General features: G+C 59.8%; 10 protein-coding genes across 10 annotated transcripts; 5 read left to right on the top strand and 5 right to left on the bottom strand.

The window, feature by feature from the left end:
- Positions 1–1,623: 1,623 nt before the first annotated feature.
- Positions 1,624–2,031, bottom strand: LOC126041087 (claw keratin-like). The gene has a single exon (XM_049806356.1). The coding sequence runs from the start codon at positions 2,029–2,031 to the stop codon at positions 1,624–1,626; it is 408 nt and encodes a 135-aa protein (XP_049662313.1).
- A 2,010-nt stretch (positions 2,032–4,041) lies between these two features.
- On the top strand, positions 4,042–4,467 carry LOC126040909 (claw keratin-like). The gene has a single exon (XM_049805966.1). It carries the CDS (start codon positions 4,042–4,044, stop codon positions 4,465–4,467), a length of 426 nt encoding a protein of 141 aa, XP_049661923.1.
- Positions 4,468–6,942: 2,475 nt separating this feature from the next.
- Positions 6,943–7,350, bottom strand: LOC126040958 (claw keratin-like). Its single transcript, XM_049806072.1, has one exon. It carries the CDS (start codon positions 7,348–7,350, stop codon positions 6,943–6,945), a length of 408 nt encoding a protein of 135 aa, XP_049662029.1.
- A 2,010-nt stretch (positions 7,351–9,360) lies between these two features.
- Positions 9,361–9,786, top strand: LOC126040908 (claw keratin-like). Its single transcript, XM_049805965.1, has one exon. It carries the CDS (start codon positions 9,361–9,363, stop codon positions 9,784–9,786), a length of 426 nt encoding a protein of 141 aa, XP_049661922.1.
- A 2,475-nt stretch (positions 9,787–12,261) lies between these two features.
- Positions 12,262–12,669, bottom strand: LOC126040926 (claw keratin-like). The gene has a single exon (XM_049806004.1). It carries the CDS (start codon positions 12,667–12,669, stop codon positions 12,262–12,264), a length of 408 nt encoding a protein of 135 aa, XP_049661961.1.
- Positions 12,670–14,679: 2,010 nt separating this feature from the next.
- On the top strand, positions 14,680–15,105 carry LOC126040907 (claw keratin-like). Its single transcript, XM_049805964.1, has one exon. It carries the CDS (start codon positions 14,680–14,682, stop codon positions 15,103–15,105), a length of 426 nt encoding a protein of 141 aa, XP_049661921.1.
- A 2,475-nt stretch (positions 15,106–17,580) lies between these two features.
- Positions 17,581–17,988, bottom strand: LOC126040927 (claw keratin-like). Its single transcript, XM_049806005.1, has one exon. The coding sequence runs from the start codon at positions 17,986–17,988 to the stop codon at positions 17,581–17,583; it is 408 nt and encodes a 135-aa protein (XP_049661962.1).
- Positions 17,989–19,998: 2,010 nt separating this feature from the next.
- LOC126040925 (claw keratin-like) lies at positions 19,999–20,406 on the top strand. The gene has a single exon (XM_049806003.1). The coding sequence runs from the start codon at positions 19,999–20,001 to the stop codon at positions 20,404–20,406; it is 408 nt and encodes a 135-aa protein (XP_049661960.1).
- Positions 20,407–22,882: 2,476 nt separating this feature from the next.
- On the bottom strand, positions 22,883–23,290 carry LOC126040916 (claw keratin-like). The gene has a single exon (XM_049805985.1). It carries the CDS (start codon positions 23,288–23,290, stop codon positions 22,883–22,885), a length of 408 nt encoding a protein of 135 aa, XP_049661942.1.
- A 2,010-nt stretch (positions 23,291–25,300) lies between these two features.
- On the top strand, positions 25,301–25,708 carry LOC126040902 (claw keratin-like). Its single transcript, XM_049805954.1, has one exon. The coding sequence runs from the start codon at positions 25,301–25,303 to the stop codon at positions 25,706–25,708; it is 408 nt and encodes a 135-aa protein (XP_049661911.1).
- The last annotated feature ends 1,192 nt before the right edge of the window (positions 25,709–26,900 follow it).

Genomic DNA, 26,900 nt, shown 5'->3' with positions numbered 1-26,900 from the left:
TCCCTGCACCCCTGCACCACCTCCTCACCCTGTTTTTCCTCCGTCTTCCACTGCTGCTTGCAGGCACTTTTGGCCCCGTCTTGCCCCCGCTGCTGGAGCAGAAGCTCTTCCTGGGATTCCCTGTGTCACCCACCTGCCACCTGGGGATACGGCTCTGCCCAGGAAAAAAATGACTGGAGAGCTTCCCACAGCCCCGTGCTCTGGACCAGATTTGCTGGCCCTTGTTTGCACACCAGCCCACAAAGTAGCCCACACTACCACACCCCCCGCAAAGCACCCAGCCACAGCAGCCATGACGCGGTCGCCAGAATCCCCTACCACCGCTGTGTCCTCAGCAGACACACAGGGGACACCACGTGAGCCAGGACCTGGTGGATGGCCGAGAATCAGTGCAGGGGGACCTGGCCAGCTGTGAGGACGGGCAGAGACTGAAACACCCTCAAGGGAAAGAGAAGACGTGCAAACTTCAGTTCAGGCAGTGGAAGGAAGGAACGCCTGCTCTTGCCAGTTTGCTGCCTTCTATCCCATCCTCTGTGTTCACAGCTGCGGATGAGACATCTTTTCTTGAGCTCCCCAGCAGTGACCAACGTGCTGCCACACTGCCCTTCCTGGTGGCTCTGGCCGGAACTCTCCCTGTCCAAGACCACTTTGCCGTCCCGGGATCACAAGCTCAGAAGATACTTGGAGAAGGGAGGCACCTCAGGAGGGTAGACAATCCAACCTCGTGCTCGGAGAGCTTTGTGCTTCACCTGACTGGATACCCGTGGCCACTTCAGGCCTCTGAGGGGAGATTTGGGAAGACTTGGCTGTGTCTATCTCACTCCTTCCCGGTGGCCCCCACCTCTAGCTGGGCACAGGGGCATGGCCAGCAGCCCTGTACATGCAGTGGTCGTCTCTCCATTTCCCTGGACCTCCAAACGTGACCGTTAACAAGGCAGTAAAAGGAGGTAGTGCCTGGCATGCTGGTTTTGCAGGGCATTTGGAAGAGCTTCTGCAAGACACCTATGGCGCTTTCACGTATTCAAAGTGGGCTTTGGGAATGTATTGTGCTTATTGCTGGTGGGAGACCAGGGAAGCTCAGTGGGATGTGCTCTACAAGACTCAGCTGGGACTGCCATCATCAGTTGTAAGACACTGAGCAAATTGCCCAAATGCTCCAAGGGCACTACCGTGGCAGATTCAAGCAGCCCGGACCAATACGCCCCGAGGTTTGGGGGAAGTGGGAAAGAAGAAGGAAGGATGAAGAAAAACCATGGGTCGACCTTGCGATGCAACACAGCTTTTATTGCAGTTTGAGGGGAGGAGGCAGCTGGGAGAAGAGCAGGGCCCCGGCCAAGGGCAGCCCCACGTCTCCTGGCAGCCGGCAGAGCGACAGCGAGCATCAGCCGTGCCGCAGCAGCAGGTACCTAGGGCAAGTCTCTGTCATCAGGGGGCAACAAGTCTTGAAGGGATGCTCAAGGAGGGCAGGAGGAAGGCAGAGCTGGGCCCCGAGCAGGCACGAGGCACCCAGGTTCTGGAGAGCAGCAATGCCAAAGGCATGTCCTTCCACAGAGCGTCGTGTCGGGATGTGCCAGGGGCTTTTCTGGAGCTCTCCTTCATCTGTGGCCAGACCCAGCGTGGGGCTTAGCAAGGCCCACAGTTGCCGTTGAGGTACCTGTGGCCTCGGCCCCAGCCGCCATATCCGCAACCCCCGTAGCCCCCGTAGCCCCCGTAGCCTCCATAGCCTCCAAGGCCTCCATAGCCCCAAGAGCCTCCATAGCCTCCATAGCCCCCAAGGCCTCCAAAACCGCCACGGCCTCCAAAAGTGCCACCAAAGCCCCCTCCAACTCCGGGGGCTCCCGCCGAGCCAACAACGCTGTACTGCGGGAAGGAGCTGAGGATGGGCCCGGGGAAGGTGACCACCGAGGGCGGGGGCTGGATCACCACCGTGGAGTCGGGGCACTGCCGCACGCAGGGCTCGTTGCAGGTGTCAGCCAGCGGGGCCGGGGCGGCCACCCCGCAGGAAGGGGCGCACAGGCTGGAGCAGGACATCCTTGGGTTCGGGAGGTAAAGCTGCAAGACAAGGCAGAGCTCTGGCTCAGTGCAAGGCCTGATCCTAAGTCCCTCCGGCCTCTCTCACACTCGGAGCCTGTGTCCCAGGGCGTGCTCGCGATTATCTCGGCAGTCAGAGCAAAAACACGTTCCAGAGTTGAAATGCTGCTTTAGACCCCTTGCTGCCCTCATGCTCCCTGGTTCTTACTCGGCCACGGCAGGGAGGCAAAACTCCCTCATCCAAAGCAGATGGAAAATCACCAAGCTCCCAAAGGACTTGAGGGCACTGGCATACTCAGGGCATCGTACCTGTGAGTTCAAATTTCCATCCTTTCCATAGTTCTGAAACAGCACCATCACATCCTAACCATGTGCTATGAAAGTGTGGTGGAGCACTCAGCAAAAGACACCTTGAGAAAGCCACTGCTGTGGAAGGAAAGGTGGAGGTAAGACTTGGACTTACCACAATGATCAGGAGAGACAAGCGGAGGAAACTGGATAGAGGGCTGCAAAGCCCTCAGCTCTTTTATACATGTCCCAGACTGCCCGGGCCATCGGCCAAGGGGGCGGTTGCAAAAAGCCCAGGTAATTATGAATACAAGCGGACAAGCTTCCTGACACAGATAGTGATGCGAGACAACTATGTGCCTCCTCACTGGGGACATTGGCGTGCAAATGTGCCCTGGAGAAGAAAGAGGTGATGGGAGGGACAGACTGTGACACATCATTACATGAAAGACAAGGCGCTGCTGTAGCTGAACTCGCGGCACCAATAAACCCTGGCCTGTCCCTAATCCCTCACTTTGCTTACGTAGAAGAATCCTGGGCATCTCGCAGAAGATTGCTGTGCCCAACCACGCCACGCTCAGCACTCAGCAGCAGTCCAGCCACGCACCCAGAGCCATCGGTGCCCAGCATGCCTGTGCCCGTAGGGAGCGTGGCCACGTGCAGCCTGGCTCTCTGTGGGTGCTCGGCCAGCATCTCCGGGCACAGTCCTCAGTGCCCAGGAGAGTAATCAAGTCCCTCCAGAGGGGGCTCGGGGAGGACCACGCTCACAGACATGAGGCTGAAGGAGCTGACAGCGACCTGGTCGCGTTGCTGCCCTTCTGCTCCTCCATATACGTCCCCCGTCTCAGAGGTCTCCCCTGCTCTACCCCACTGCCGTGCCCATCGCGTCTCTACCAGGCCCCTGTGCGTCTGCGGTTTTGCCACACATGGCACCCATCCCCTCTACTCTTTGCATGGCCGTCGAGTGAAACCGGGACCTAAAAATCCCAATGCCCGCCAGAGCCTTTGGGGTGGGCAATTAGCAGAGATGCCTGTGGACCCCAGGACCGTGAGATGCGCAGCTGTTGCTGGCATTCAGAGATGGTGGGCATTTGGAAGTCACCCCGAGCGCCTGGAATGGCTTCTGCTTTTGCCCAACCTCCCGCTGCCTGTGTTTACCAGCCTGTAAAAGAGAGCTAATGACAGGCGTGATGGCTGTGCCCAGGATTGCAAAGCACTTCTGCAAGATGCCTGGGACTTTTCTACATAGGCAAAGTGGGGGATCAGGGACAGATCGGGGTTTATTGGTGGTACGAGGTCAACTACAGCACCGCCTTGTCTTTCATGTAATGACGTGTCACGGTCTGTCCCTCCCATCGCCCCTATGCTCTTCAGGGCGCGTTTGCCTCTTCAGGACACCAAAGTCCCCAGTGAAGAGGGATATAATTGTCTCGCTTCATTATCTGTGTCATGAAGCTTCTTCACTTGATTTCGCGATTACGTGGGGTTTCCACCACCACCCCCTTAGCCGATGCCCCAGGCAGTGTGGGACAAGTATAAAAGAGCTGAGGCCTTTGCAGCCCTCTATCCATCTTCCTCCACTTGACTCTCCTAATCAACTGGGTAAGTCCAGCTCTTGGAAGCCTCTTGGGGATCTCTGCCTGCCTCCCTCCATACAGCCCCTTCCCCACACCCTGGCCTAATCCCTGGTGCCTTTTCCAGCACTCCCTGCCTGCCTGGAAGATGTCCTGCTCCAGCCTGTGCGCCCCTTCCTGCGGGGTGGCCGCCCCGGCCCCGCTGGCTGACACCTGCAACGAGCCCTGCGTGCGGCAGTGCCCCGACTCCACGGTGGTGATCCAGCCCCCGCCCTCGGTGGTCACCTTCCCCGGGCCCATCCTCAGCTCCTTCCCGCAGTACAGCGTTGTTGGCTCGGCGGGAGCCCCCGGAGTTGGAGGGGGCTTTGGTGGCACTTTTGGAGGCCGTGGCGGTTTTGGAGGCCTTGGGGGCTATGGAGGCTATGGAGGCTCTTGGGGCTATGGAGGCCTTGGGGGCTATGGAGGCTACGGGGGCTACGGGGGCTACGGAGGCTACGGAGGCTATGGGGGTTGCGGATATGGCGGCTGGGGCCGAGGCCACAGGTACCTCAACGGCAACTGTGGGCCTTGCTAAGCCCCACGCTGGGTCTGGCCACAGATGAAGGAGAGCTCCAGAAAAGCCCCTGGCACATCCCGACACGACACTCTGTGGAAGGACATGCCTTCGGCATTGCTGCTCTCCAGAACCTGGGTGCCTCGTGCCTGCTCGGGGCCCAGCTCTGCCTTCCTCCTGCCCTCCTTGAGCATCCCTTCAAGACTTGTTGCCCCCTGATGACAGAGACTTGCCCTAGGTGCCTGCTGCTGCGGCACGGCTGATGCTCGCTGTCGCTCTGCCGGCTGCCAGGAGACGTGGGGCTGCCCTTGGCCGGGGCCCTGCTCTCCTCCCAGCTGCCTCCTCCCCTCAAACTGCAATAAAAGCTGTGTCGCATCGCAAGGTCGACCCATGGTTTTTCTTCATCCTTCCTCCATACCCAGTACCCCGAGTGGCAGCCTTGGCTCCCTGGGCCGCCCCAGCCAGCTCCCACCCAGGGCCTCATCAGGGGCACCTGCAGGAGCTGCTGTGCTTCCTCCTGCCTGCCCTTGGCAGCACGTCCCTCCACCAGCCACTCTTATGCAGCAGGGATCATGCTCGTCTCTTTCACCAACAGCTTCTCCCTCTTTCCCTTCCCTGTCTTCCGCTCACTTTGGGCTCCTGCACTCCACAGCCCAAGAAGAGCTGTTGGGCCCCGCAGTGAGTTTGCCGCCCACTCTGGCCATTCCCCAGGGGCTGCCTGCAGCCTCAGGGCCGCGGGGATTGGGATGCCAACGGAGACGCTCCAACAGCAAAGGCCCAGCTCAGAGCCACTTGGGAGGCCATGGGTCGACAGGGGAGACGGTAAGCAACCCCCAGCACCTCCCCAACTGCCATGCCTCCATCGCCTCCACATCCCTGCACCCCTGCACCACCTCCTCACCCTGTTTTTCCTCCGTCTTCCACTGCTGCTTGCAGGCACTTTTGGCCCCGTCTTGCCCCCGCTGCTGGAGCAGAAGCTCTTCCTGGGATTCCCTGTGTCACCCACCTGCCACCTGGGGATACGGCTCTGCCCAGGAAAAAAATGACTGGAGAGCTTCCCACAGCCCCGTGCTCTGGACCAGATTTGCTGGCCCTTGTTTGCACACCAGCCCACAAAGTAGCCCACACTACCACACCCCCCGCAAAGCACCCAGCCACAGCAGCCATGACGCGGTCGCCAGAACCCCCTTCCACCGCTGTGTCCTCAGCAGACACACAGGGGACACCACGTGAGCCAGGACCTGGTGGATGGCCGAGAATCAGTGCAGGGGGACCTGGCCAGCTGTGAGGACGGGCAGAGACTGAAACACCCTCAAGGGAAAGAGAAGACGTGCAAACTTCAGTTCAGGCAGTGGAAGGAAGGAACGCCTGCTCTTGCCAGTTTGCTGCCTTCTATCCCATCCTCTGTGTTCACAGCTGCGGATGAGACATCTTTTCTTGAGCTCCCCAGCAGTGACCAACGTGCTGCCACACTGCCCTTCCTGGTGGCTCTGGCCGGAACTCTCCCTGTCCAAGACCACTTTGCCGTCCCGGGATCACAAGCTCAGAAGATACTTGGAGAAGGGAGGCACCTCAGGAGGGTAGACAATCCAACCTCGTGCTCGGAGAGCTTTGTGCTTCACCTGACTGGATACCCGTGGCCACTTCAGGCCTCTGAGGGGAGATTTGGGAAGACTTGGCTGTGTCTATCTCACTCCTTCCCGGTGGCCCCCACCTCTAGCTGGGCACAGGGGCATGGCCAGCAGCCCTGTACATGCAGTGGTCGTCTCTCCATTTCCCTGGACCTCCAAACGTGACCGTTAACAAGGCAGTAAAAGGAGGTAGTGCCTGGCATGCTGGTTTTGCAGGGCATTTGGAAGAGCTTCTGCAAGACACCTATGGCGCTTTCACGTATTCAAAGTGGGCTTTGGGAATGTATTGTGCTTATTGCTGGTGGGAGACCAGGGAAGCTCAGTGGGATGTGCTCTACAAGACTCAGCTGGGACTGCCATCATCAGTTGTAAGACACTGAGCAAATTGCCCAAATGCTCCAAGGGCACTACCGTGGCAGATTCAAGCAGCCCGGACCAATACGCCCCGAGGTTTGGGGGAAGTGGGAAAGAAGAAGGAAGGATGAAGAAAAACCATGGGTCGACCTTGCGATGCAACACAGCTTTTATTGCAGTTTGAGGGGAGGAGGCAGCTGGGAGAAGAGCAGGGCCCCGGCCAAGGGCAGCCCCACGTCTCCTGGCAGCCGGCAGAGCGACAGCGAGCATCAGCCGTGCCGCAGCAGCAGGCACCTAGGGCAAGTCTCTGTCATCAGGGGGCAACAAGTCTTGAAGGGATGCTCAAGGAGGGCAGGAGGAAGGCAGAGCTGGGCCCCGAGCAGGCACGAGGCTCCCAGGCTCTGGAGAGAAGCAATGCCGAAGGCATGTCCTTCCACAGAGCGTCGTGTCGGGATGTGCCAGGGGCTTTTCTGGAGCTCTCCTTCATCTGTGGCCAGACCCAGCGTGGGGCTTAGCAAGGCCCACAGTTGCCGTTGAGGTACCTGTGGCCTCGGCCCCAGCCGCCATATCCGCAACCCCCGTAGCCCCCGTAGCCCCCGTAGCCTCCATAGCCCCCAAGGCCTCCATAGCCCCAAGAGCCTCCATAGCCTCCATAGCCCCCAAGGCCTCCAAAACCGCCACGGCCTCCAAAAGTGCCACCAAAGCCCCCTCCAACTCCGGGGGCTCCCGCCGAGCCAACAACGCTGTACTGCGGGAAGGAGCTGAGGATGGGCCCGGGGAAGGTGACCACCGAGGGCGGGGGCTGGATCACCACCGTGGAGTCGGGGCACTGCCGCACGCAGGGCTCGTTGCAGGTGTCAGCCAGCGGGGCCGGGGCGGCCACCCCGCAGGAAGGGGCGCACAGGCTGGAGCAGGACATCCTTGGGTTCGGGAGGTAAAGCTGCAAGACAAGGCAGAGCTCTGGCTCAGTGCAAGGCCTGATCCTAAGTCCCTCCGGCCTCTCTCACACTCGGAGCCTGTGTCCCAGGGCGTGCTCGCGATTATCTCGGCAGTCAGAGCAAAAACACGTTCCAGAGTTGAAATGCTGCTTTAGACCCCTTGCTGCCCTCATGCTCCCTGGTTCTTACTCGGCCACGGCAGGGAGGCAAAACTCCCTCATCCAAAGCAGATGGAAAATCACCAAGCTCCCAAAGGACTTGAGGGCACTGGCATACTCAGGGCATCGTACCTGTGAGTTCAAATTTCCATCCTTTCCATAGTTCTGAAACAGCACCATCACATCCTAACCATGTGCTATGAAAGTGTGGTGGAGCACTCAGCAAAAGACACCTTGAGAAAGCCACTGCTGTGGAAGGAAAGGTGGAGGTAAGACTTGGACTTACCACAATGATCAGGAGAGACAAGCGGAGGAAACTGGATAGAGGGCTGCAAAGCCCTCAGCTCTTTTATACATGTCCCAGACTGCCCGGGCCATCGGCCAAGGGGGCGGTTGCAAAAAGCCCAGGTAATTATGAATACAAGCGGACAAGCTTCCTGACACAGATAGTGATGCGAGACAACTATGTGCCTCCTCACTGGGGACATTGGCGTGCAAATGTGCCCTGGAGAAGAAAGAGGTGATGGGAGGGACAGACTGTGACACATCATTACATGAAAGACAAGGCGCTGCTGTAGCTGAACTCGCGGCACCAATAAACCCTGGCCTGTCCCTAATCCCTCACTTTGCTTACGTAGAAGAATCCTGGGCATCTCGCAGAAGATTGCTGTGCCCAACCACGCCACGCTCAGCACTCAGCAGCAGTCCAGCCACGCACCCAGAGCCATCGGTGCCCAGCATGCCTGTGCCCGTAGGGAGCGTGGCCACGTGCAGCCTGGCTCTCTGTGGGTGCTCGGCCAGCATCTCCGGGCACAGTCCTCAGTGCCCAGGAGAGTAATCAAGTCCCTCCAGAGGGGGCTCGGGGAGGACCACGCTCACAGACATGAGGCTGAAGGAGCTGACAGCGACCTGGTCGCGTTGCTGCCCTTCTGCTCCTCCATATACGTCCCCCGTCTCAGAGGTCTCCCCTGCTCTACCCCACTGCCGTGCCCATCGCGTCTCTACCAGGCCCCTGTGCGTCTGCGGTTTTGCCACACATGGCACCCATCCCCTCTACTCTTTGCATGGCCGTCGAGTGAAACCGGGACCTAAAAATCCCAATGCCCGCCAGAGCCTTTGGGGTGGGCAATTAGCAGAGATGCCTGTGGACCCCAGGACCGTGAGATGCGCAGCTGTTGCTGGCATTCAGAGATGGTGGGCATTTGGAAGTCACCCCGAGCGCCTGGAATGGCTTCTGCTTTTGCCCAACCTCCCGCTGCCTGTGTTTACCAGCCTGTAAAAGAGAGCTAATGACAGGCGTGATGGCTGTGCCCAGGATTGCAAAGCACTTCTGCAAGATGCCTGGGACTTTTCTACATAGGCAAAGTGGGGGATCAGGGACAGATCGGGGTTTATTGGTGGTACGAGGTCAACTACAGCACCGCCTTGTCTTTCATGTAATGACGTGTCACGGTCTGTCCCTCCCATCGCCCCTATGCTCTTCAGGGCGCGTTTGCCTCTTCAGGACACCAAAGTCCCCAGTGAAGAGGGATATAATTGTCTCGCTTCATTATCTGTGTCATGAAGCTTCTTCACTTGATTTCGCGATTACGTGGGGTTTCCACCACCACCCCCTTAGCCGATGCCCCAGGCAGTGTGGGACAAGTATAAAAGAGCTGAGGCCTTTGCAGCCCTCTATCCATCTTCCTCCACTTGACTCTCCTAATCAACTGGGTAAGTCCAGCTCTTGGAAGCCTCTTGGGGATCTCTGCCTGCCTCCCTCCATACAGCCCCTTCCCCACACCCTGGCCTAATCCCTGGTGCCTTTTCCAGCACTCCCTGCCTGCCTGGAAGATGTCCTGCTCCAGCCTGTGCGCCCCTTCCTGCGGGGTGGCCGCCCCGGCCCCGCTGGCTGACACCTGCAACGAGCCCTGCGTGCGGCAGTGCCCCGACTCCACGGTGGTGATCCAGCCCCCGCCCTCGGTGGTCACCTTCCCCGGGCCCATCCTCAGCTCCTTCCCGCAGTACAGCGTTGTTGGCTCGGCGGGAGCCCCCGGAGTTGGAGGGGGCTTTGGTGGCACTTTTGGAGGCCGTGGCGGTTTTGGAGGCCTTGGGGGCTATGGAGGCTATGGAGGCTCTTGGGGCTATGGAGGCCTTGGGGGCTATGGAGGCTACGGGGGCTACGGGGGCTACGGAGGCTACGGAGGCTATGGGGGTTGCGGATATGGCGGCTGGGGCCGAGGCCACAGGTACCTCAACGGCAACTGTGGGCCTTGCTAAGCCCCACGCTGGGTCTGGCCACAGATGAAGGAGAGCTCCAGAAAAGCCCCTGGCACATCCCGACACGACACTCTGTGGAAGGACATGCCTTCGGCATTGCTGCTCTCCAGAACCTGGGTGCCTCGTGCCTGCTCGGGGCCCAGCTCTGCCTTCCTCCTGCCCTCCTTGAGCATCCCTTCAAGACTTGTTGCCCCCTGATGACAGAGACTTGCCCTAGGTGCCTGCTGCTGCGGCACGGCTGATGCTCGCTGTCGCTCTGCCGGCTGCCAGGAGACGTGGGGCTGCCCTTGGCCGGGGCCCTGCTCTCCTCCCAGCTGCCTCCTCCCCTCAAACTGCAATAAAAGCTGTGTCGCATCGCAAGGTCGACCCATGGTTTTTCTTCATCCTTCCTCCATACCCAGTACCCCGAGTGGCAGCCTTGGCTCCCTGGGCCGCCCCAGCCAGCTCCCACCCAGGGCCTCATCAGGGGCACCTGCAGGAGCTGCTGTGCTTCCTCCTGCCTGCCCTTGGCAGCACGTCCCTCCACCAGCCACTCTTATGCAGCAGGGATCATGCTCGTCTCTTTCACCAACAGCTTCTCCCTCTTTCCCTTCCCTGTCTTCCGCTCACTTTGGGCTCCTGCACTCCACAGCCCAAGAAGAGCTGTTGGGCCCCGCAGTGAGTTTGCCGCCCACTCTGGCCATTCCCCAGGGGCTGCCTGCAGCCTCAGGGCCGCGGGGATTGGGATGCCAACGGAGACGCTCCAACAGCAAAGGCCCAGCTCAGAGCCACTTGGGAGGCCATGGGTCGACAGGGGAGACGGTAAGCAACCCCCAGCACCTCCCCAACTGCCATGCCTCCATCGCCTCCACATCCCTGCACCCCTGCACCACCTCCTCACCCTGTTTTTCCTCCGTCTTCCACTGCTGCTTGCAGGCACTTTTGGCCCCGTCTTGCCCCCGCTGCTGGAGCAGAAGCTCTTCCTGGGATTCCCTGTGTCACCCACCTGCCACCTGGGGATACGGCTCTGCCCAGGAAAAAAATGACTGGAGAGCTTCCCACAGCCCCGTGCTCTGGACCAGATTTGCTGGCCCTTGTTTGCACACCAGCCCACAAAGTAGCCCACACTACCACACCCCCCGCAAAGCACCCAGCCACAGCAGCCATGACGCGGTCGCCAGAACCCCCTTCCACCGCTGTGTCCTCAGCAGACACACAGGGGACACCACGTGAGCCAGGACCTGGTGGATGGCCAAGAATCAGTGCAGGGGGACCTGGCCAGCTGTGAGGACGGGCAGAGACTGAAACACCCTCAAGGGAAAGAGAAGACGTGCAAACTTCAGTTCAGGCAGTGGAAGGAAGGAACGCCTGCTCTTGCCAGTTTGCTGCCTTCTATCCCATCCTCTGTGTTCACAGCTGCGGATGAGACATCTTTTCTTGAGCTCCCCAGCAGTGACCAACGTGCTGCCACACTGCCCTTCCTGGTGGCTCTGGCCGGAACTCTCCCTGTCCAAGACCACTTTGCCGTCCCGGGATCACAAGCTCAGAAGATACTTGGAGAAGGGAGGCACCTCAGGAGGGTAGACAATCCAACCTCGTGCTCGGAGAGCTTTGTGCTTCACCTGACTGGATACCCGTGGCCACTTCAGGCCTCTGAGGGGAGATTTGGGAAGACTTGGCTGTGTCTATCTCACTCCTTCCCGGTGGCCCCCACCTCTAGCTGGGCACAGGGGCATGGCCAGCAGCCCTGTACATGCAGTGGTCGTCTCTCCATTTCCCTGGACCTCCAAACGTGACCGTTAACAAGGCAGTAAAAGGAGGTAGTGCCTGGCATGCTGGTTTTGCAGGGCATTTGGAAGAGCTTCTGCAAGACACCTATGGCGCTTTCACGTATTCAAAGTGGGCTTTGGGAATGTATTGTGCTTATTGCTGGTGGGAGACCAGGGAAGCTCAGTGGGATGTGCTCTACAAGACTCAGCTGGGACTGCCATCATCAGTTGTAAGACACTGAGCAAATTGCCCAAATGCTCCAAGGGCACTACCGTGGCAGATTCAAGCAGCCCGGACCAATACGCCCCGAGGTTTGGGGGAAGTGGGAAAGAAGAAGGAAGGATGAAGAAAAACCATGGGTCGACCTTGCGATGCAACACAGCTTTTATTGCAGTTTGAGGGGAGGAGGCAGCTGGGAGAAGAGCAGGGCCCCGGCCAAGGGCAGCCCCACGTCTCCTGGCAGCCGGCAGAGCGACAGCGAGCATCAGCCGTGCCGCAGCAGCAGGCACCTAGGGCAAGTCTCTGTCATCAGGGGGCAACAAGTCTTGAAGGGATGCTCAAGGAGGGCAGGAGGAAGGCAGAGCTGGGCCCCGAGCAGGCACGAGGCTCCCAGGCTCTGGAGAGAAGCAATGCCGAAGGCATGTCCTTCCACAGAGCGTCGTGTCGGGATGTGCCAGGGGCTTTTCTGGAGCTCTCCTTCATCTGTGGCCAGACCCAGCGTGGGGCTTAGCAAGGCCCACAGTTGCCGTTGAGGTACCTGTGGCCTCGGCCCCAGCCGCCATATCCGCAACCCCCGTAGCCCCCGTAGCCCCCGTAGCCTCCATAGCCCCCAAGGCCTCCATAGCCCCAAGAGCCTCCATAGCCTCCATAGCCCCCAAGGCCTCCAAAACCGCCACGGCCTCCAAAAGTGCCACCAAAGCCCCCTCCAACTCCGGGGGCTCCCGCCGAGCCAACAACGCTGTACTGCGGGAAGGAGCTGAGGATGGGCCCGGGGAAGGTGACCACCGAGGGCGGGGGCTGGATCACCACCGTGGAGTCGGGGCACTGCCGCACGCAGGGCTCGTTGCAGGTGTCAGCCAGCGGGGCCGGGGCGGCCACCCCGCAGGAAGGGGCGCACAGGCTGGAGCAGGACATCCTTGGGTTCGGGAGGTAAAGCTGCAAGACAAGGCAGAGCTCTGGCTCAGTGCAAGGCCTGATCCTAAGTCCCTCCGGCCTCTCTCACACTCGGAGCCTGTGTCCCAGGGCGTGCTCGCGATTATCTCGGCAGTCAGAGCAAAAACACGTTCCAGAGTTGAAATGCTGCTTTAGACCCCTTGCTGCCCTCATGCTCCCTGGTTCTTACTCGGCCACGGCAGGGAGGCAAAACTCCCTCATCCAAAGCAGATGGAAAATCACCAAGCTCCCAAAGGACTTGAGGGCACTGGCATACTCAGGGCATCGTACCTGTGAGTTCAAATTTCCATCCTTTCCATAGTTCTGAAACAGCACCATCACATCCTAACCATGTGCTATGAAAGTGTGGTGGAGCACTCAGCAAAAGACACCTTGAGAAAGCCACTGCTGTGGAAGGAAAGGTGGAGGTAAGACTTGGACTTACCACAATGATCAGGAGAGACAAGCGGAGGAAACTGGATAGAGGGCTGCAAAGCCCTCAGCTCTTTTATACATGTCCCAGACTGCCCGGGCCATCGGCCAAGGGGGCGGTTGCAAAAAGCCCAGGTAATTATGAATACCAGCGGACAAGCTTCCTGACACAGATAGTGATGCGAGACAACTATGTGCCTCCTCACTGGGGACATTGGCGTGCAAATGTGCCCTGGAGAAGAAAGAGGTGATGGGAGGGACAGACTGTGACACATCATTACATGAAAGACAAGGCGCTGCTGTAGCTGAACTCGCGGCACCAATAAACCCTGGCCTGTCCCTAATCCCTCACTTTGCTTACGTAGAAGAATCCTGGGCATCTCGCAGAAGATTGCTGTGCCCAACCACGCCACGCTCAGCACTCAGCAGCAGTCCAGCCACGCACCCAGAGCCATCGGTGCCCAGCATGCCTGTGCCCGTAGGGAGCGTGGCCACGTGCAGCCTGGCTCTCTGTGGGTGCTCGGCCAGCATCTCCGGGCACAGTCCTCAGTGCCCAGGAGAGTAATCAAGTCCCTCCAGAGGGGGCTCGGGGAGGACCACGCTCACAGACATGAGGCTGAAGGAGCTGACAGCGACCTGGTCGCGTTGCTGCCCTTCTGCTCCTCCATACACGTCCCCCGTCTCAGAGGTCTCCCCTGCTCTACCCCACTGCCGTGCCCATCGCGTCTCTACCAGGCCCCTGTGCGTCTGCGGTTTTGCCACACATGGCACCCATCCCCTCTACTCTTTGCATGGCCGTCGAGTGAAACCGGGACCTAAAAATCCCAATGCCCGCCAGAGCCTTTGGGGTGGGCAATTAGCAGAGATGCCTGTGGACCCCAGGACCGTGAGATGCGCAGCTGTTGCTGGCATTCAGAGATGGTGGGCATTTGGAAGTCACCCCGAGCGCCTGGAATGGCTTCTGCTTTTGCCCAACCTCCCGCTGCCTGTGTTTACCAGCCTGTAAAAGAGAGCTAATGACAGGCGTGATGGCTGTGCCCAGGATTGCAAAGCACTTCTGCAAGATGCCTGGGACTTTTCTACATAGGCAAAGTGGGGGATCAGGGACAGATCGGGGTTTATTGGTGGTACGAGGTCAACTACAGCACCGCCTTGTCTTTCATGTAATGACGTGTCACGGTCTGTCCCTCCCATCGCCCCTATGCTCTTCAGGGCGCGTTTGCCTCTTCAGGACACCAAAGTCCCCAGTGAAGAGGGATATAATTGTCTCGCTTCATTATCTGTGTCATGAAGCTTCTTCACTTGATTTCGGGATTACGTGGGGTTTCCACCACCACCCCCTTAGCCGATGCCCCAGGCAGTGTGGGACAAGTATAAAAGAGCTGAGGCCTTTGCAGCCCTCTATCCATCTTCCTCCACTTGCCTCTCCTAATCAACTGGGTAAGTCCAGCTCTTGGAAGCCTCTTGGGGATCTCTGCCTGCCTCCCTCCATACAGCCCCTTCCCCACACCCTGGCCTAATCCCTGGTGCCTTTTCCAGCACTCCCTGCCTGCCTGGAAGATGTCCTGCTCCAGCCTGTGCGCCCCTTCCTGCGGGGTGGCCGCCCCGGCCCCGCTGGCTGACACCTGCAACGAGCCCTGCGTGCGGCAGTGCCCCGACTCCACGGTGGTGATCCAGCCCCCGCCCTCGGTGGTCACCTTCCCCGGGCCCATCCTCAGCTCCTTCCCGCAGTACAGCGTTGTTGGCTCGGCGGGAGCCCCCGGAGTTGGAGGGGGCTTTGGTGGCACTTTTGGAGGCCGTGGCGGTTTTGGAGGCCTTGGGGGCTATGGAGGCTATGGAGGCTCTTGGGGCTATGGAGGCCTTGGGGGCTATGGAGGCTACGGGGGCTACGGGGGCTACGGAGGCTACGGAGGCTATGGGGGTTGCGGATATGGCGGCTGGGGCCGAGGCCACAGGTACCTCAACGGCAACTGTGGGCCTTGCTAAGCCCCACGCTGGGTCTGGCCACAGATGAAGGAGAGCTCCAGAAAAGCCCCTGGCACATCCCGACACGACGCTCTGTGGAAGGACATGCCTTCGGCATTGCTGCTCTCCAGAACCTGGGTGCCTCGTGCCTGCTCGGGGCCCAGCTCTGCCTTCCTCCTGCCCTCCTTGAGCATCCCTTCAAGACTTGTTGCCCCCTGATGACAGAGACTTGCCCTAGGTGCCTGCTGCTGCGGCACGGCTGATGCTCGCTGTCGCTCTGCCGGCTGCCAGGAGACGTGGGGCTGCCCTTGGCCGGGGCCCTGCTCTCCTCCCAGCTGCCTCCTCCCCTCAAACTGCAATAAAAGCTGTGTCGCATCGCAAGGTCGACCCATGGTTTTTCTTCATCCTTCCTCCATACCCAGTACCCCGAGTGGCAGCCTTGGCTCCCTGGGCCGCCCCAGCCAGCTCCCACCCGGGGCCTCATCAGGGGCACCTGCAGGAGCTGCTGTGCTTCCTCCTGCCTGCCCTTGGCAGCACGTCCCTCCACCAGCCACTCTTATGCAGCAGGGATCATGCTCGTCTCCTTCACCAACAGCTTCTCCCTCTTTCCCTTCCCTGTCTTCCGCTCACTTTGGGCTCCTGCACTCCACAGCCCAAGAAGAGCTGTTGGGCCCCGCAGTGAGTTTGCCGCCCACTCTGGCCATTCCCCAGGGGCTGCCTGCAGCCTCAGGGCCGCGGGGATTGGGATGCCAACGGAGACGCTCCAACAGCAAAGGCCCAGCTCAGAGCCACTTGGGAGGCCATGGGTCGACAGGGGAGACGGTAAGCAACCCCCAGCACCTCCCCAACTGCCATGCCTCCATCCCCTCCACATCCCTGCACCCCTGCACCACCTCCTCACCCTGTTTTTCCTCCGTCTTCCACTGCTGCTTGCAGGCACTTTTGGCCCCGTCTTGCCCCCGCTGCTGGAGCAGAAGCTCTTCCTGGGATTCCCTGTGTCACCCACCTGCCACCTGGGGATACGGCTCTGCCCAGGAAAAAAATGACTGGAGAGCTTCCCACAGCCCCGTGCTCTGGACCAGATTTGCTGGCCCTTGTTTGCACACCAGCCCACAAAGTAGCCCACACTACCACACCCCCCGCAAAGCACCCAGCCACAGCAGCCATGACGCGGTCGCCAGAACCCCCTTCCACCGCTGTGTCCTCAGCAGACACACAGGGGACACCACGTGAGCCAGGACCTGGTGGATGGCCGAGAATCAGTGCAGGGGGACCTGGCCAGCTGTGAGGACGGGCAGAGACTGAAACACCCTCAAGGGAAAGAGAAGACGTGCAAACTTCAGTTCAGGCAGTGGAAGGAAGGAACGCCTGCTCTTGCCAGTTTGCTGCCTTCTATCCCATCCTCTGTGTTCACAGCTGCGGATGAGACATCTTTTCTTGAGCTCCCCAGCAGTGACCAACGTGCTGCCACACTGCCCTTCCTGGTGGCTCTGGCCGGAACTCTCCCTGTCCAAGACCACTTTGCCGTCCCGGGATCACAAGCTCAGAAGATACTTGGAGAAGGGAGGCACCTCAGGAGGGTAGACAATCCAACCTCGTGCTCGGAGAGCTTTGTGCTTCACCTGACTGGATACCCGTGGCCACTTCAGGCTTCTAAGGGGAGATTTGGGAAGACTTGGCTGTGTCTATCTCACTCCTTCCCGGTGGCCCCCACCTCTAGCTGGGCACAGGGGCATGGCCAGCAGCCCTGTACATGCAGTGGTCGTCTCTCCATTTCCCTGGACCTCCAAACGTGACCGTTAACAAGGCAGTAAAAGGAGGTAGTGCCTGGCATGCTGGTTTTGCAGGGCATTTGGAAGAGCTTCTGCAAGACACCTATGGCGCTTTCACGTATTCAAAGTGGGCTTTGGGAATGTATTGTGCTTATTGCTGGTGGGAGACCAGGGAAGCTCAGTGGGATGTGCTCTACAAGACTCAGCTGGGACTGCCATCATCAGTTGTAAGACACTGAGCAAATTGCCCAAATGCTCCAAGGGCACTACCGTGGCAGATTCAAGCAGCCCGGACCAATACGCCCCGAGGTTTGGGGGAAGTGGGAAAGAAGAAGGAAGGATGAAGAAAAACCATGGGTCGACCTTGCGATGCAACACAGCTTTTATTGCAGTTTGAGGGGAGGAGGCAGCTGGGAGAAGAGCAGGGCCCCGGCCAAGGGCAGCCCCACGTCTCCTGGCAGCCGGCAGAGCGACAGCGAGCATCAGCCGTGCCGCAGCAGCAGGCACCTAGGGCAAGTCTCTGTCATCAGGGGGCAACAAGTCTTGAAGGGATGCTCAAGGAGGGCAGGAGGAAGGCAGAGCTGGGCCCCGAGCAGGCACGAGGCTCCCAGGCTCTGGAGAGAAGCAATGCCGAAGGCATGTCCTTCCACAGAGCGTCGTGTCGGGATGTGCCAGGGGCTTTTCTGGAGCTCTCCTTCATCTGTGGCCAGACCCAGCGTGGGGCTTAGCAAGGCCCACAGTTGCCGTTGAGGTACCTGTGGCCTCGGCCCCAGCCGCCATATCCGCAACCCCCGTAGCCCCCGTAGCCCCCGTAGCCTCCATAGCCCCCAAGGCCTCCATAGCCCCAAGAGCCTCCATAGCCTCCATAGCCCCCAAGGCCTCCAAAACCGCCACGGCCTCCAAAAGTGCCACCAAAGCCCCCTCCAACTCCGGGGGCTCCCGCCGAGCCAACAACGCTGTACTGCGGGAAGGAGCTGAGGATGGGCCCGGGGAAGGTGACCACCGAGGGCGGGGGCTGGATCACCACCGTGGAGTCGGGGCACTGCCGCACGCAGGGCTCGTTGCAGGTGTCAGCCAGCGGGGCCGGGGCGGCCACCCCGCAGGAAGGGGCGCACAGGCTGGAGCAGGACATCCTTGGGTTCGGGAGGTAAAGCTGCAAGACAAGGCAGAGCTCTGGCTCAGTGCAAGGCCTGATCCTAAGTCCCTCCGGCCTCTCTCACACTCGGAGCCTGTGTCCCAGGGCGTGCTCGCGATTATCTCGGCAGTCAGAGCAAAAACACGTTCCAGAGTTGAAATGCTGCTTTAGACCCCTTGCTGCCCTCATGCTCCCTGGTTCTTACTCGGCCACGGCAGGGAGGCAAAACTCCCTCATCCAAAGCAGATGGAAAATCACCAAGCTCCCAAAGGACTTGAGGGCACTGGCATACTCAGGGCATCGTACCTGTGAGTTCAAATTTCCATCCTTTCCATAGTTCTGAAACAGCACCATCACATCCTAACCATGTGCTATGAAAGTGTGGTGGAGCACTCAGCAAAAGACACCTTGAGAAAGCCACTGCTGTGGAAGGAAAGGTGGAGGTAAGACTTGGACTTACCACAATGATCAGGAGAGACAAGCGGAGGAAACTGGATAGAGGGCTGCAAAGCCCTCAGCTCTTTTATACATGTCCCAGACTGCCCGGGCCATCGGCCAAGGGGGCGGTTGCAAAAAGCCCAGGTAATTATGAATACCAGCGGACAAGCTTCCTGACACAGATAGTGATGCGAGACAACTATGTGCCTCCTCACTGGGGACATTGGCGTGCAAATGTGCCCTGGAGAAGAAAGAGGTGATGGGAGGGACAGACTGTGACACATCATTACATGAAAGACAAGGCGCTGCTGTAGCTGAACTCGCGGCACCAATAAACCCTGGCCTGTCCCTAATCCCTCACTTTGCTTACGTAGAAGAATCCTGGGCATCTCGCAGAAGATTGCTGTGCCCAACCACGCCACGCTCAGCACTCAGCAGCAGTCCAGCCACGCACCCAGAGCCATCGGTGCCCAGCATGCCTGTGCCCGTAGGGAGCGTGGCCACGTGCAGCCTGGCTCTCTGTGGGTGCTCGGCCAGCATCTCCGGGCACAGTCCTCAGTGCCCAGGAGAGTAATCAAGTCCCTCCAGAGGGGGCTCGGGGAGGACCACGCTCACAGACATGAGGCTGAAGGAGCTGACAGCGACCTGGTCGCGTTGCTGCCCTTCTGCTCCTCCATACACGTCCCCCGTCTCAGAGGTCTCCCCTGCTCTACCCCACTGCCGTGCCCATCGCGTCTCTACCAGGCCCCTGTGCGTCTGCGGTTTTGCCACACATGGCACCCATCCCCTCTACTCTTTGCATGGCCGTCGAGTGAAACCGGGACCTAAAAATCCCAATGCCCGCCAGAGCCTTTGGGGTGGGCAATTAGCAGAGATGCCTGTGGACCCCAGGACCGTGAGATGCGCAGCTGTTGCTGGCATTCAGAGATGGTGGGCATTTGGAAGTCACCCCGAGCGCCTGGAATGGCTTCTGCTTTTGCCCAACCTCCCGCTGCCTGTGTTTACCAGCCTGTAAAAGAGAGCTAATGACAGGCGTGATGGCTGTGCCCAGGATTGCAAAGCACTTCTGCAAGATGCCTGGGACTTTTCTACATAGGCAAAGTGGGGGATCAGGGACAGATCGGGGTTTATTGGTGGTACGAGGTCAACTACAGCACCGCCTTGTCTTTCATGTAATGACGTGTCACGGTCTGTCCCTCCCATCGCCCCTATGCTCTTCAGGGCGCGTTTGCCTCTTCAGGACACCAAAGTCCCCAGTGAAGAGGGATATAATTGTCTCGCTTCATTATCTGTGTCATGAAGCTTCTTCACTTGATTTCGGGATTACGTGGGGTTTCCACCACCACCCCCTTAGCCGATGCCCCAGGCAGTGTGGGACAAGTATAAAAGAGCTGAGGCCTTTGCAGCCCTCTATCCATCTTCCTCCACTTGCCTCTCCTAATCAACTGGGTAAGTCCAGCTCTTGGAAGCCTCTTGGGGCTCTCTGCCTGCCTCCCTCCATACAGCCCCTTCCCCACACCCTGGCCTAATCCCTGGTGCCTTTTCCAGCACTCCCTGCCTGCCTGGAAGATGTCCTGCTCCAGCCTGTGCGCCCCTTCCTGCGGGGTGGCCGCCCCGGCCCCGCTGGCTGACACCTGCAACGAGCCCTGCGTGCGGCAGTGCCCCGACTCCACGGTGGTGATCCAGCCCCCGCCCTCGGTGGTCACCTTCCCCGGGCCCATCCTCAGCTCCTTCCCGCAGTACAGCGTTGTTGGCTCGGCGGGAGCCCCCGGAGTTGGAGGGGGCTTTGGTGGCACTTTTGGAGGCCGTGGCGGTTTTGGAGGCCTTGGGGGCTATGGAGGCTATGGAGGCTCTTGGGGCTATGGAGGCCTTGGGGGCTATGGAGGCTACGGGGGCTACGGGGGCTACGGGGGTTGCGGATATGGCGGCTGGGGCCGAGGCCACAGGTACCTCAACGGCAACTGTGGGCCTTGCTAAGCCCCACGCTGGGTCTGGCCACAGATGAAGGAGAGCTCCAGAAAAGCCCCTGGCACATCCCGACACGACGCTCTGTGGAAGGACATGCCTTCGGCATTGCTGCTCTCCAGAACCTGGGTGCCTCGTGCCTGCTCGGGGCCCAGCTCTGCCTTCCTCCTGCCCTCCTTGAGCATCCCTTCAAGACTTGTTGCCCCCTGATGACAGAGACTTGCCCTAGGTGCCTGCTGCTGCGGCACGGCTGATGCTCGCTGTCGCTCTGCCGGCTGCCAGGAGACGTGGGGCTGCCCTTGGCCGGGGCCCTGCTCTCCTCCCAGCTGCCTCCTCCCCTCAAACTGCAATAAAAGCTGATGTCGCATCGCAAGGTCGACCCATGGTTTTTCTTCATCCTTCCTCCATACCCAGTACCCCGAGTGGCAGCCTTGGCTCCCTGGGCCGCCCCAGCCAGCTCCCACCCAGGGCCTCATCAGGGGCACCTGCAGGAGCTGCTGTGCTTCCTCCTGCCTGCCCTTGGCAGCACGTCCCTCCACCAGCCACTCTTATGCAGCAGGGATCATGCTCGTCTCCTTCACCAACAGCTTCTCCCTCTTTCCCTTCCCTGTCTTCCCCCCACTTTGGGCTCCTGCACTCCACAGCCCAAGAAGAGCTGTTGGGCCCCGCAGTGAGTTTGCCGCCCACTCTGGCCATTCCCCAGGGGCTGCCTGCAGCCTCAGGGCCGCGGGGATTGGGATGCCAACGGAGACGCTCCAACAGCAAAGGCCCAGCTCAGAGCCACTTGGGAGGCCATGGGTCGACAGGGGAGACGGTAAGCAACCCCCAGCACCTCCCCAACTGCCATGCCTCCATCCCCTCCACATCCCTGCACCCCTGCACCACCTCCTCACCCTGTTTTTCCTCCGTCTTCCACTGCTGCTTGCAGGCACTTTTGGCCCCGTCTTGCCCCCGCTGCTGGAGCAGAAGCTCTTCCTGGGATTCCCTGTGTCACCCACCTGCCACCTGGGGATACGGCTCTGCCCAGGAAAAAAATGACTGGAGAGCTTCCCACAGCCCCGTGCTCTGGACCAGATTTGCTGGCCCTTGTTTGCACACCAGCCCACAAAGTAGCCCACACTACCACACCCCCCGCAAAGCACCCAGCCACAGCAGCCATGACGCGGTCGCCAGAATCCCCTACCACCGCTGTGTCCTCAGCAGACACACAGGGGACACCACGTGAGCCAGGACCTGGTGGATGGCCGAGAATCAGTGCAGGGGGACCTGGCCAGCTGTGAGGACGGGCAGAGACTGAAACACCCTCAAGGGAAAGAGAAGACGTGCAAACTTCAGTTCAGGCAGTGGAAGGAAGGAACGCCTGCTCTTGCCAGTTTGCTGCCTTCTATCCCATCCTCTGTGTTCACAGCTGCGGATGAGACATCTTTTCTTGAGCTCCCCAGCAGTGACCAACGTGCTGCCACACTGCCCTTCCTGGTGGCTCTGGCCGGAACTCTCCCTGTCCAAGACCACTTTGCCGTCCCGGGATCACAAGCTCAGAAGATACTTGGAGAAGGGAGGCACCTCAGGAGGGTAGACAATCCAACCTCGTGCTCGGAGAGCTTTGTGCTTCACCTGACTGGATACCCGTGGCCACTTCAGGCCTCTGAGGGGAGATTTGGGAAGACTTGGCTGTGTCTATCTCACTCCTTCCCGGTGGCCCCCACCTCTAGCTGGGCACAGGGGCATGGCCAGCAGCCCTGTACATGCAGTGGTCGTCTCTCCATTTCCCTGGACCTCCAAACGTGACCGTTAACAAGGCAGTAAAAGGAGGTAGTGCCTGGCATGCTGGTTTTGCAGGGCATTTGGAAGAGCTTCTGCAAGACACCTATGGCGCTTTCACGTATTCAAAGTGGGCTTTGGGAATGTATTGTGCTTATTGCTGGTGGGAGACCAGGGAAGCTCAGTGTGATGTGCTCTACAAGACTCAGCTGGGACTGCCATCATCAGTTGTAAGACACTGAGCAAATTGCCCAAATGCTCCAAGGGCACTACCGTGGCAGATTCAAGCAGCCCGGACCAATACGCCCCGAGGTTTGGGGGAAGTGGGAAAGAAGAAGGAAGGATGAAGAAAAACCATGGGTCGACCTTGCGATGCAACACAGCTTTTATTGCAGTTTGAGGGGAGGAGGCAGCTGGGAGAAGAGCAGGGCCCCGGCCAAGGGCAGCCCCACGTCTCCTGGCAGCCGGCAGAGCGACAGCGAGCATCAGCCGTGCCGCAGCAGCAGGCACCTAGGGCAAGTCTCTGTCATCAGGGGGCAACAAGTCTTGAAGGGATGCTCAAGGAGGGCAGGAGGAAGGCAGAGCTGGGCCCCGAGCAGGCACGAGGCTCCCAGGCTCTGGAGAGAAGCAATGCCGAAGGCATGTCCTTCCACAGAGCGTCGTGTCGGGATGTGCCAGGGGCTTTTCTGGAGCTCTCCTTCATCTGTGGCCAGACCCAGCGTGGGGCTTAGCAAGGCCCACAGTTGCCGTTGAGGTACCTGTGGCCTCGGCCCCAGCCGCCATATCCGCAACCCCCGTAGCCCCCGTAGCCCCCGTAGCCTCCATAGCCCCCAAGGCCTCCATAGCCCCAAGAGCCTCCATAGCCTCCATAGCCCCCAAGGCCTCCAAAACCGCCACGGCCTCCAAAAGTGCCACCAAAGCCCCCTCCAACTCCGGGGGCTCCCGCCGAGCCAACAACGCTGTACTGCGGGAAGGAGCTGAGGATGGGCCCGGGGAAGGTGACCACCGAGGGCGGGGGCTGGATCACCACCGTGGAGTCGGGGCACTGCCGCACGCAGGGCTCGTTGCAGGTGTCAGCCAGCGGGGCCGGGGCGGCCACCCCGCAGGAAGGGGCGCACAGGCTGGAGCAGGACATCCTTGGGTTCGGGAGGTAAAGCTGCAAGACAAGGCAGAGCTCTGGCTCAGTGCAAGGCCTGATCCTAAGTCCCTCCGGCCTCTCTCACACTCGGAGCCTGTGTCCCAGGGCGTGCTCGCGATTATCTTGGCAGTCAGAGCAAAAACACGTTCCAGAGTTGAAATGCCGCTTTAGACCCCTTGCTGCCCTCATGCTCCCTGGTTCTTACTCGGCCACGGCAGGGAGGCAAAACTCCCTCATCCAAAGCAGATGGAAAATCACCAAGCTCCCAAAGGACTTGAGGGCACTGGCATACTCAGGGCATCGTACCTGTGAGTTCAAATTTCCATCCTTTCCATAGTTCTGAAACAGCACCATCACATCCTAACCATGTGCTATGAAAGTGTGGTGGAGCACTCAGCAAAAGACACCTTGAGAAAGCCACTGCTGTGGAAGGAAAGGTGGAGGTAAGACTTGGACTTACCACAATGATCAGGAGAGACAAGCGGAGGAAACTGGATAGAGGGCTGCAAAGCCCTCAGCTCTTTTATACATGTCCCAGACTGCCCGGGCCATCGGCCAAGGGGGCGGTTGCAAAAAGCCCAGGTAATTATGAATACCAGCGGACAAGCTTCCTGACACAGATAGTGATGCGAGACAACTATGTGCCTCCTCACTGGGGACATTGGCGTGCAAATGTGCCCTGGAGAAGAAAGAGGTGATGGGAGGGACAGACTGTGACACATCATTACATGAAAGACAAGGCGCTGCTGTAGCTGAACTCGCGGCACCAATAAACCCTGGCCTGTCCCTAATCCCTCACTTTGCTTACGTAGAAGAATCCTGGGCATCTCGCAGAAGATTGCTGTGCCCAACCACGCCACGCTCAGCACTCAGCAGCAGTCCAGCCACGCACCCAGAGCCATCGGTGCCCAGCATGCCTGTGCCCGTAGGGAGCGTGGCCACGTGCAGCCTGGCTCTCTGTGGGTGCTCGGCCAGCATCTCCGGGCACAGTCCTCAGTGCCCAGGTGAGTAATCAAGTCCCACCAGAGGGGGCTCGGGGAGGACCACGCTCACAGACATGAGGCTGAAGGAGCTGACAGCGACCTGGTCGCGTTGCTGCCCTTCTGCTCCTCCATACACGTCCCCCGTCTCAGAGGTCTCCCCTGCTCTACCCCACTGCCGTGCCCATCGCGTCTCTACCAGGCCCCTGTGCGTCTGCGGTTTTGCCACACATGGCACCCATCCCCTCTACTCTTTGCATGGCCGTCGAGTGAAACCGGGACCTAAAAATCCCAATGCCCGCCAGAGCCTTTGGGGTGGGCAATTAGCAGAGATGCCTGTGGACCCCAGGACCGTGAGATGCGCAGCTGTTGCTGGCATTCAGAGATGGTGGGCATTTGGAAGTCACCCCGAGCGCCTGGAATGGCTTCTGCTTTTGCCCAACCTCCCGCTGCCTGTGTTTACCAGCCTGTAAAAGAGAGCTAATGACAGGCGTGATGGCTGTGCCCAGGATTGCAAAGCACTTCTGCAAGATGCCTGGGACTTTTCTACATAGGCAAAGTGGGGGATCAGGGACAGATCGGGGTTTATTGGTGGTACGAGGTCAACTACAGCACCGCCTTGTCTTTCATGTAATGACGTGTCACGGTCTGTCCCTCCCATCGCCCCTATGCTCTTCAGGGCGCGTTTGCCTCTTCAGGACACCAAAGTCCCCAGTGAAGAGGGATATAATTGTCTCGCTTCATTATCTGTGTCATGAAGCTTCTTCACTTGATTTCGGGATTACGTGGGGTTTCCACCACCACCCCCTTAGCCGATGCCCCAGGCAGTGTGGGACAAGTATAAAAGAGCTGAGGCCTTTGCAGCCCTCTATCCATCTTCCTCCACTTGACTCTCCTAATCAACTGGGTAAGTCCAGCTCTTGGAAGCCTCTTGGGGATCTCTGCCTGCCTCCCTCCATACAGCCCCTTCCCCACACCCTGGCCTAATCCCTGGTGCCTTTTCCAGCACTCCCTGCCTGCCTGGAAGATGTCCTGCTCCAGCCTGTGCGCCCCTTCCTGCGGGGTGGCCGCCCCGGCCCCGCTGGCTGACACCTGCAACGAGCCCTGCGTGCGGCAGTGCCCCGACTCCACGGTGGTGATCCAGCCCCCGCCCTCGGTGGTCACCTTCCCCGGGCCCATCCTCAGCTCCTTCCCGCAGTACAGCGTTGTTGGCTCGGCGGGAGCCCCCGGAGTTGGAGGGGGCTTTGGTGGCACTTTTGGAGGCCGTGGCGGTTTTGGAGGCCTTGGGGGCTATGGAGGCTATGGAGGCTCTTGGGGCTATGGAGGCCTTGGGGGCTATGGAGGCTACGGGGGCTACGGGGGCTACGGGGGTTGCGGATATGGCGGCTGGGGCCGAGGCCACAGGTACCTCAACGGCAACTGTGGGCCTTGCTAAGCCCCACGCTGGGTCTGGCCACAGATGAAGGAGAGCTCCAGAAAAGCCCCTGGCACATCCCGACACGACGCTCTGTGGAAGGACATGCCTTCGGCATTGCTGCTCTCCAGAACCTGGGTGCCTCGTGCCTGCTCGGGGCCCAGCTCTGCCTTCCTCCTGCCCTCCTTGAGCATCCCTTCAAGACTTGTTGCCCCCTGATGACAGAGACTTGCCCTAGGTGCCTGCTGCTGCGGCACGGCTGATGCTCGCTGTCGCTCTGCCGGCTGCCAGGAGACGTGGGGCTGCCCTTGGCCGGGGCCCTGCTCTCCTCCCAGCTGCCTCCTCCCCTCAAACTGCAATAAAAGCTGATGTCGCATCGCAAGGTCGACCCATGGTTTTTCTTCATCCTTCCTCCATACCCAGTACCCCGAGTGGCAGCCTTGGCTCCCTGGGCCGCCCCAGCCAGCTCCCACCCGGGGCCTCGTCAGGGGCACCTGCAGGAGCTGCTGTGCTTCCTCCTGCCTGCCCTTGGCAGCACGTCCCTCCACCAGCCACTCTTATGCAGCAGGGATCATGCTCGTCTCCTTCACCAACAGCTTCTCCCTCTTTCCCTTCCCTGTCTTCCCCCCACTTTGGGCTCCTGCACTCCACAGCCCAAGAAGAGCTGTTGGGCCCCGCAGTGAGTTTGCCGCCCACTCTGGCCATTCCCCAGGGGCTGCCTGCAGCCTCAGGGCCGCGGGGATTGGGATGCCAACGGAGACGCTCCAACAGCAAAGGCCCAGCTCAGAGCCACTTGGGAGGCCATGGGTCGACAGGGGAGACGGTAAGCAACCCCCAGCACCTCCCCAACTGCCATGCCTCCATCCCCTCCACATCCCTGCACCCCTGCACCACCTCCTCACCCTGTTTTTCCTCCGTCTTCCACTGCTGCTTGCAGGCACTTTTGGCCCCGTCTTGCCCCCGCTGCTGGAGCAGAAGCTCTTCCTGGGATTCCCTGTGTCACCCACCTGCCAGTGCATGTTTCTGTCGTCATTCGGCAACATGTCTTGAAGGGATGCTTTAGGGATGTTCATTGCAGGCTTTGGTGGAACTTTTTCAGGCCGTGGTAGTTTTGGAGGCCTTGGGGTCTGTTGGGCACAGCTGATGCGCACTCTCGGTCTGCCGGCTGCCAGGAGATGTGGGGCTGCCCTTGGCCGGGGCCCTGCTCTTCTCC

This window comes from Accipiter gentilis, chromosome 7 (genome assembly GCF_929443795.1).
Source record: "Accipiter gentilis chromosome 7, bAccGen1.1, whole genome shotgun sequence".
NCBI lineage: Eukaryota > Metazoa > Chordata > Aves > Accipitriformes > Accipitridae > Astur > Astur gentilis.
The sequence above is the reverse complement of the archived record's forward strand: the minus strand, read 5'-3'. Positions and strand labels throughout refer to the sequence as shown.

Bases quoted from the DNA above. Each gene is read 5' to 3' on its own strand.
- LOC126040958 (XM_049806072.1), bottom strand. From the start codon at position 7,350: ATGTCCTGCTCCAGCCTGTGCGCCCCTTCCTGCGGGGTGGCCGCCCCG.
- LOC126040908 (XM_049805965.1), top strand. From the start codon at position 9,361: ATGTCCTGCTCCAGCCTGTGCGCCCCTTCCTGCGGGGTGGCCGCCCCG.
- LOC126040926 (XM_049806004.1), bottom strand. From the start codon at position 12,669: ATGTCCTGCTCCAGCCTGTGCGCCCCTTCCTGCGGGGTGGCCGCCCCG.
- LOC126040909 (XM_049805966.1), top strand. From the start codon at position 4,042: ATGTCCTGCTCCAGCCTGTGCGCCCCTTCCTGCGGGGTGGCCGCCCCG.
- LOC126040916 (XM_049805985.1), bottom strand. From the start codon at position 23,290: ATGTCCTGCTCCAGCCTGTGCGCCCCTTCCTGCGGGGTGGCCGCCCCG.
- LOC126040927 (XM_049806005.1), bottom strand. From the start codon at position 17,988: ATGTCCTGCTCCAGCCTGTGCGCCCCTTCCTGCGGGGTGGCCGCCCCG.
- LOC126041087 (XM_049806356.1), bottom strand. From the start codon at position 2,031: ATGTCCTGCTCCAGCCTGTGCGCCCCTTCCTGCGGGGTGGCCGCCCCG.
- LOC126040902 (XM_049805954.1), top strand. From the start codon at position 25,301: ATGTCCTGCTCCAGCCTGTGCGCCCCTTCCTGCGGGGTGGCCGCCCCG.
- LOC126040907 (XM_049805964.1), top strand. From the start codon at position 14,680: ATGTCCTGCTCCAGCCTGTGCGCCCCTTCCTGCGGGGTGGCCGCCCCG.
- LOC126040925 (XM_049806003.1), top strand. From the start codon at position 19,999: ATGTCCTGCTCCAGCCTGTGCGCCCCTTCCTGCGGGGTGGCCGCCCCG.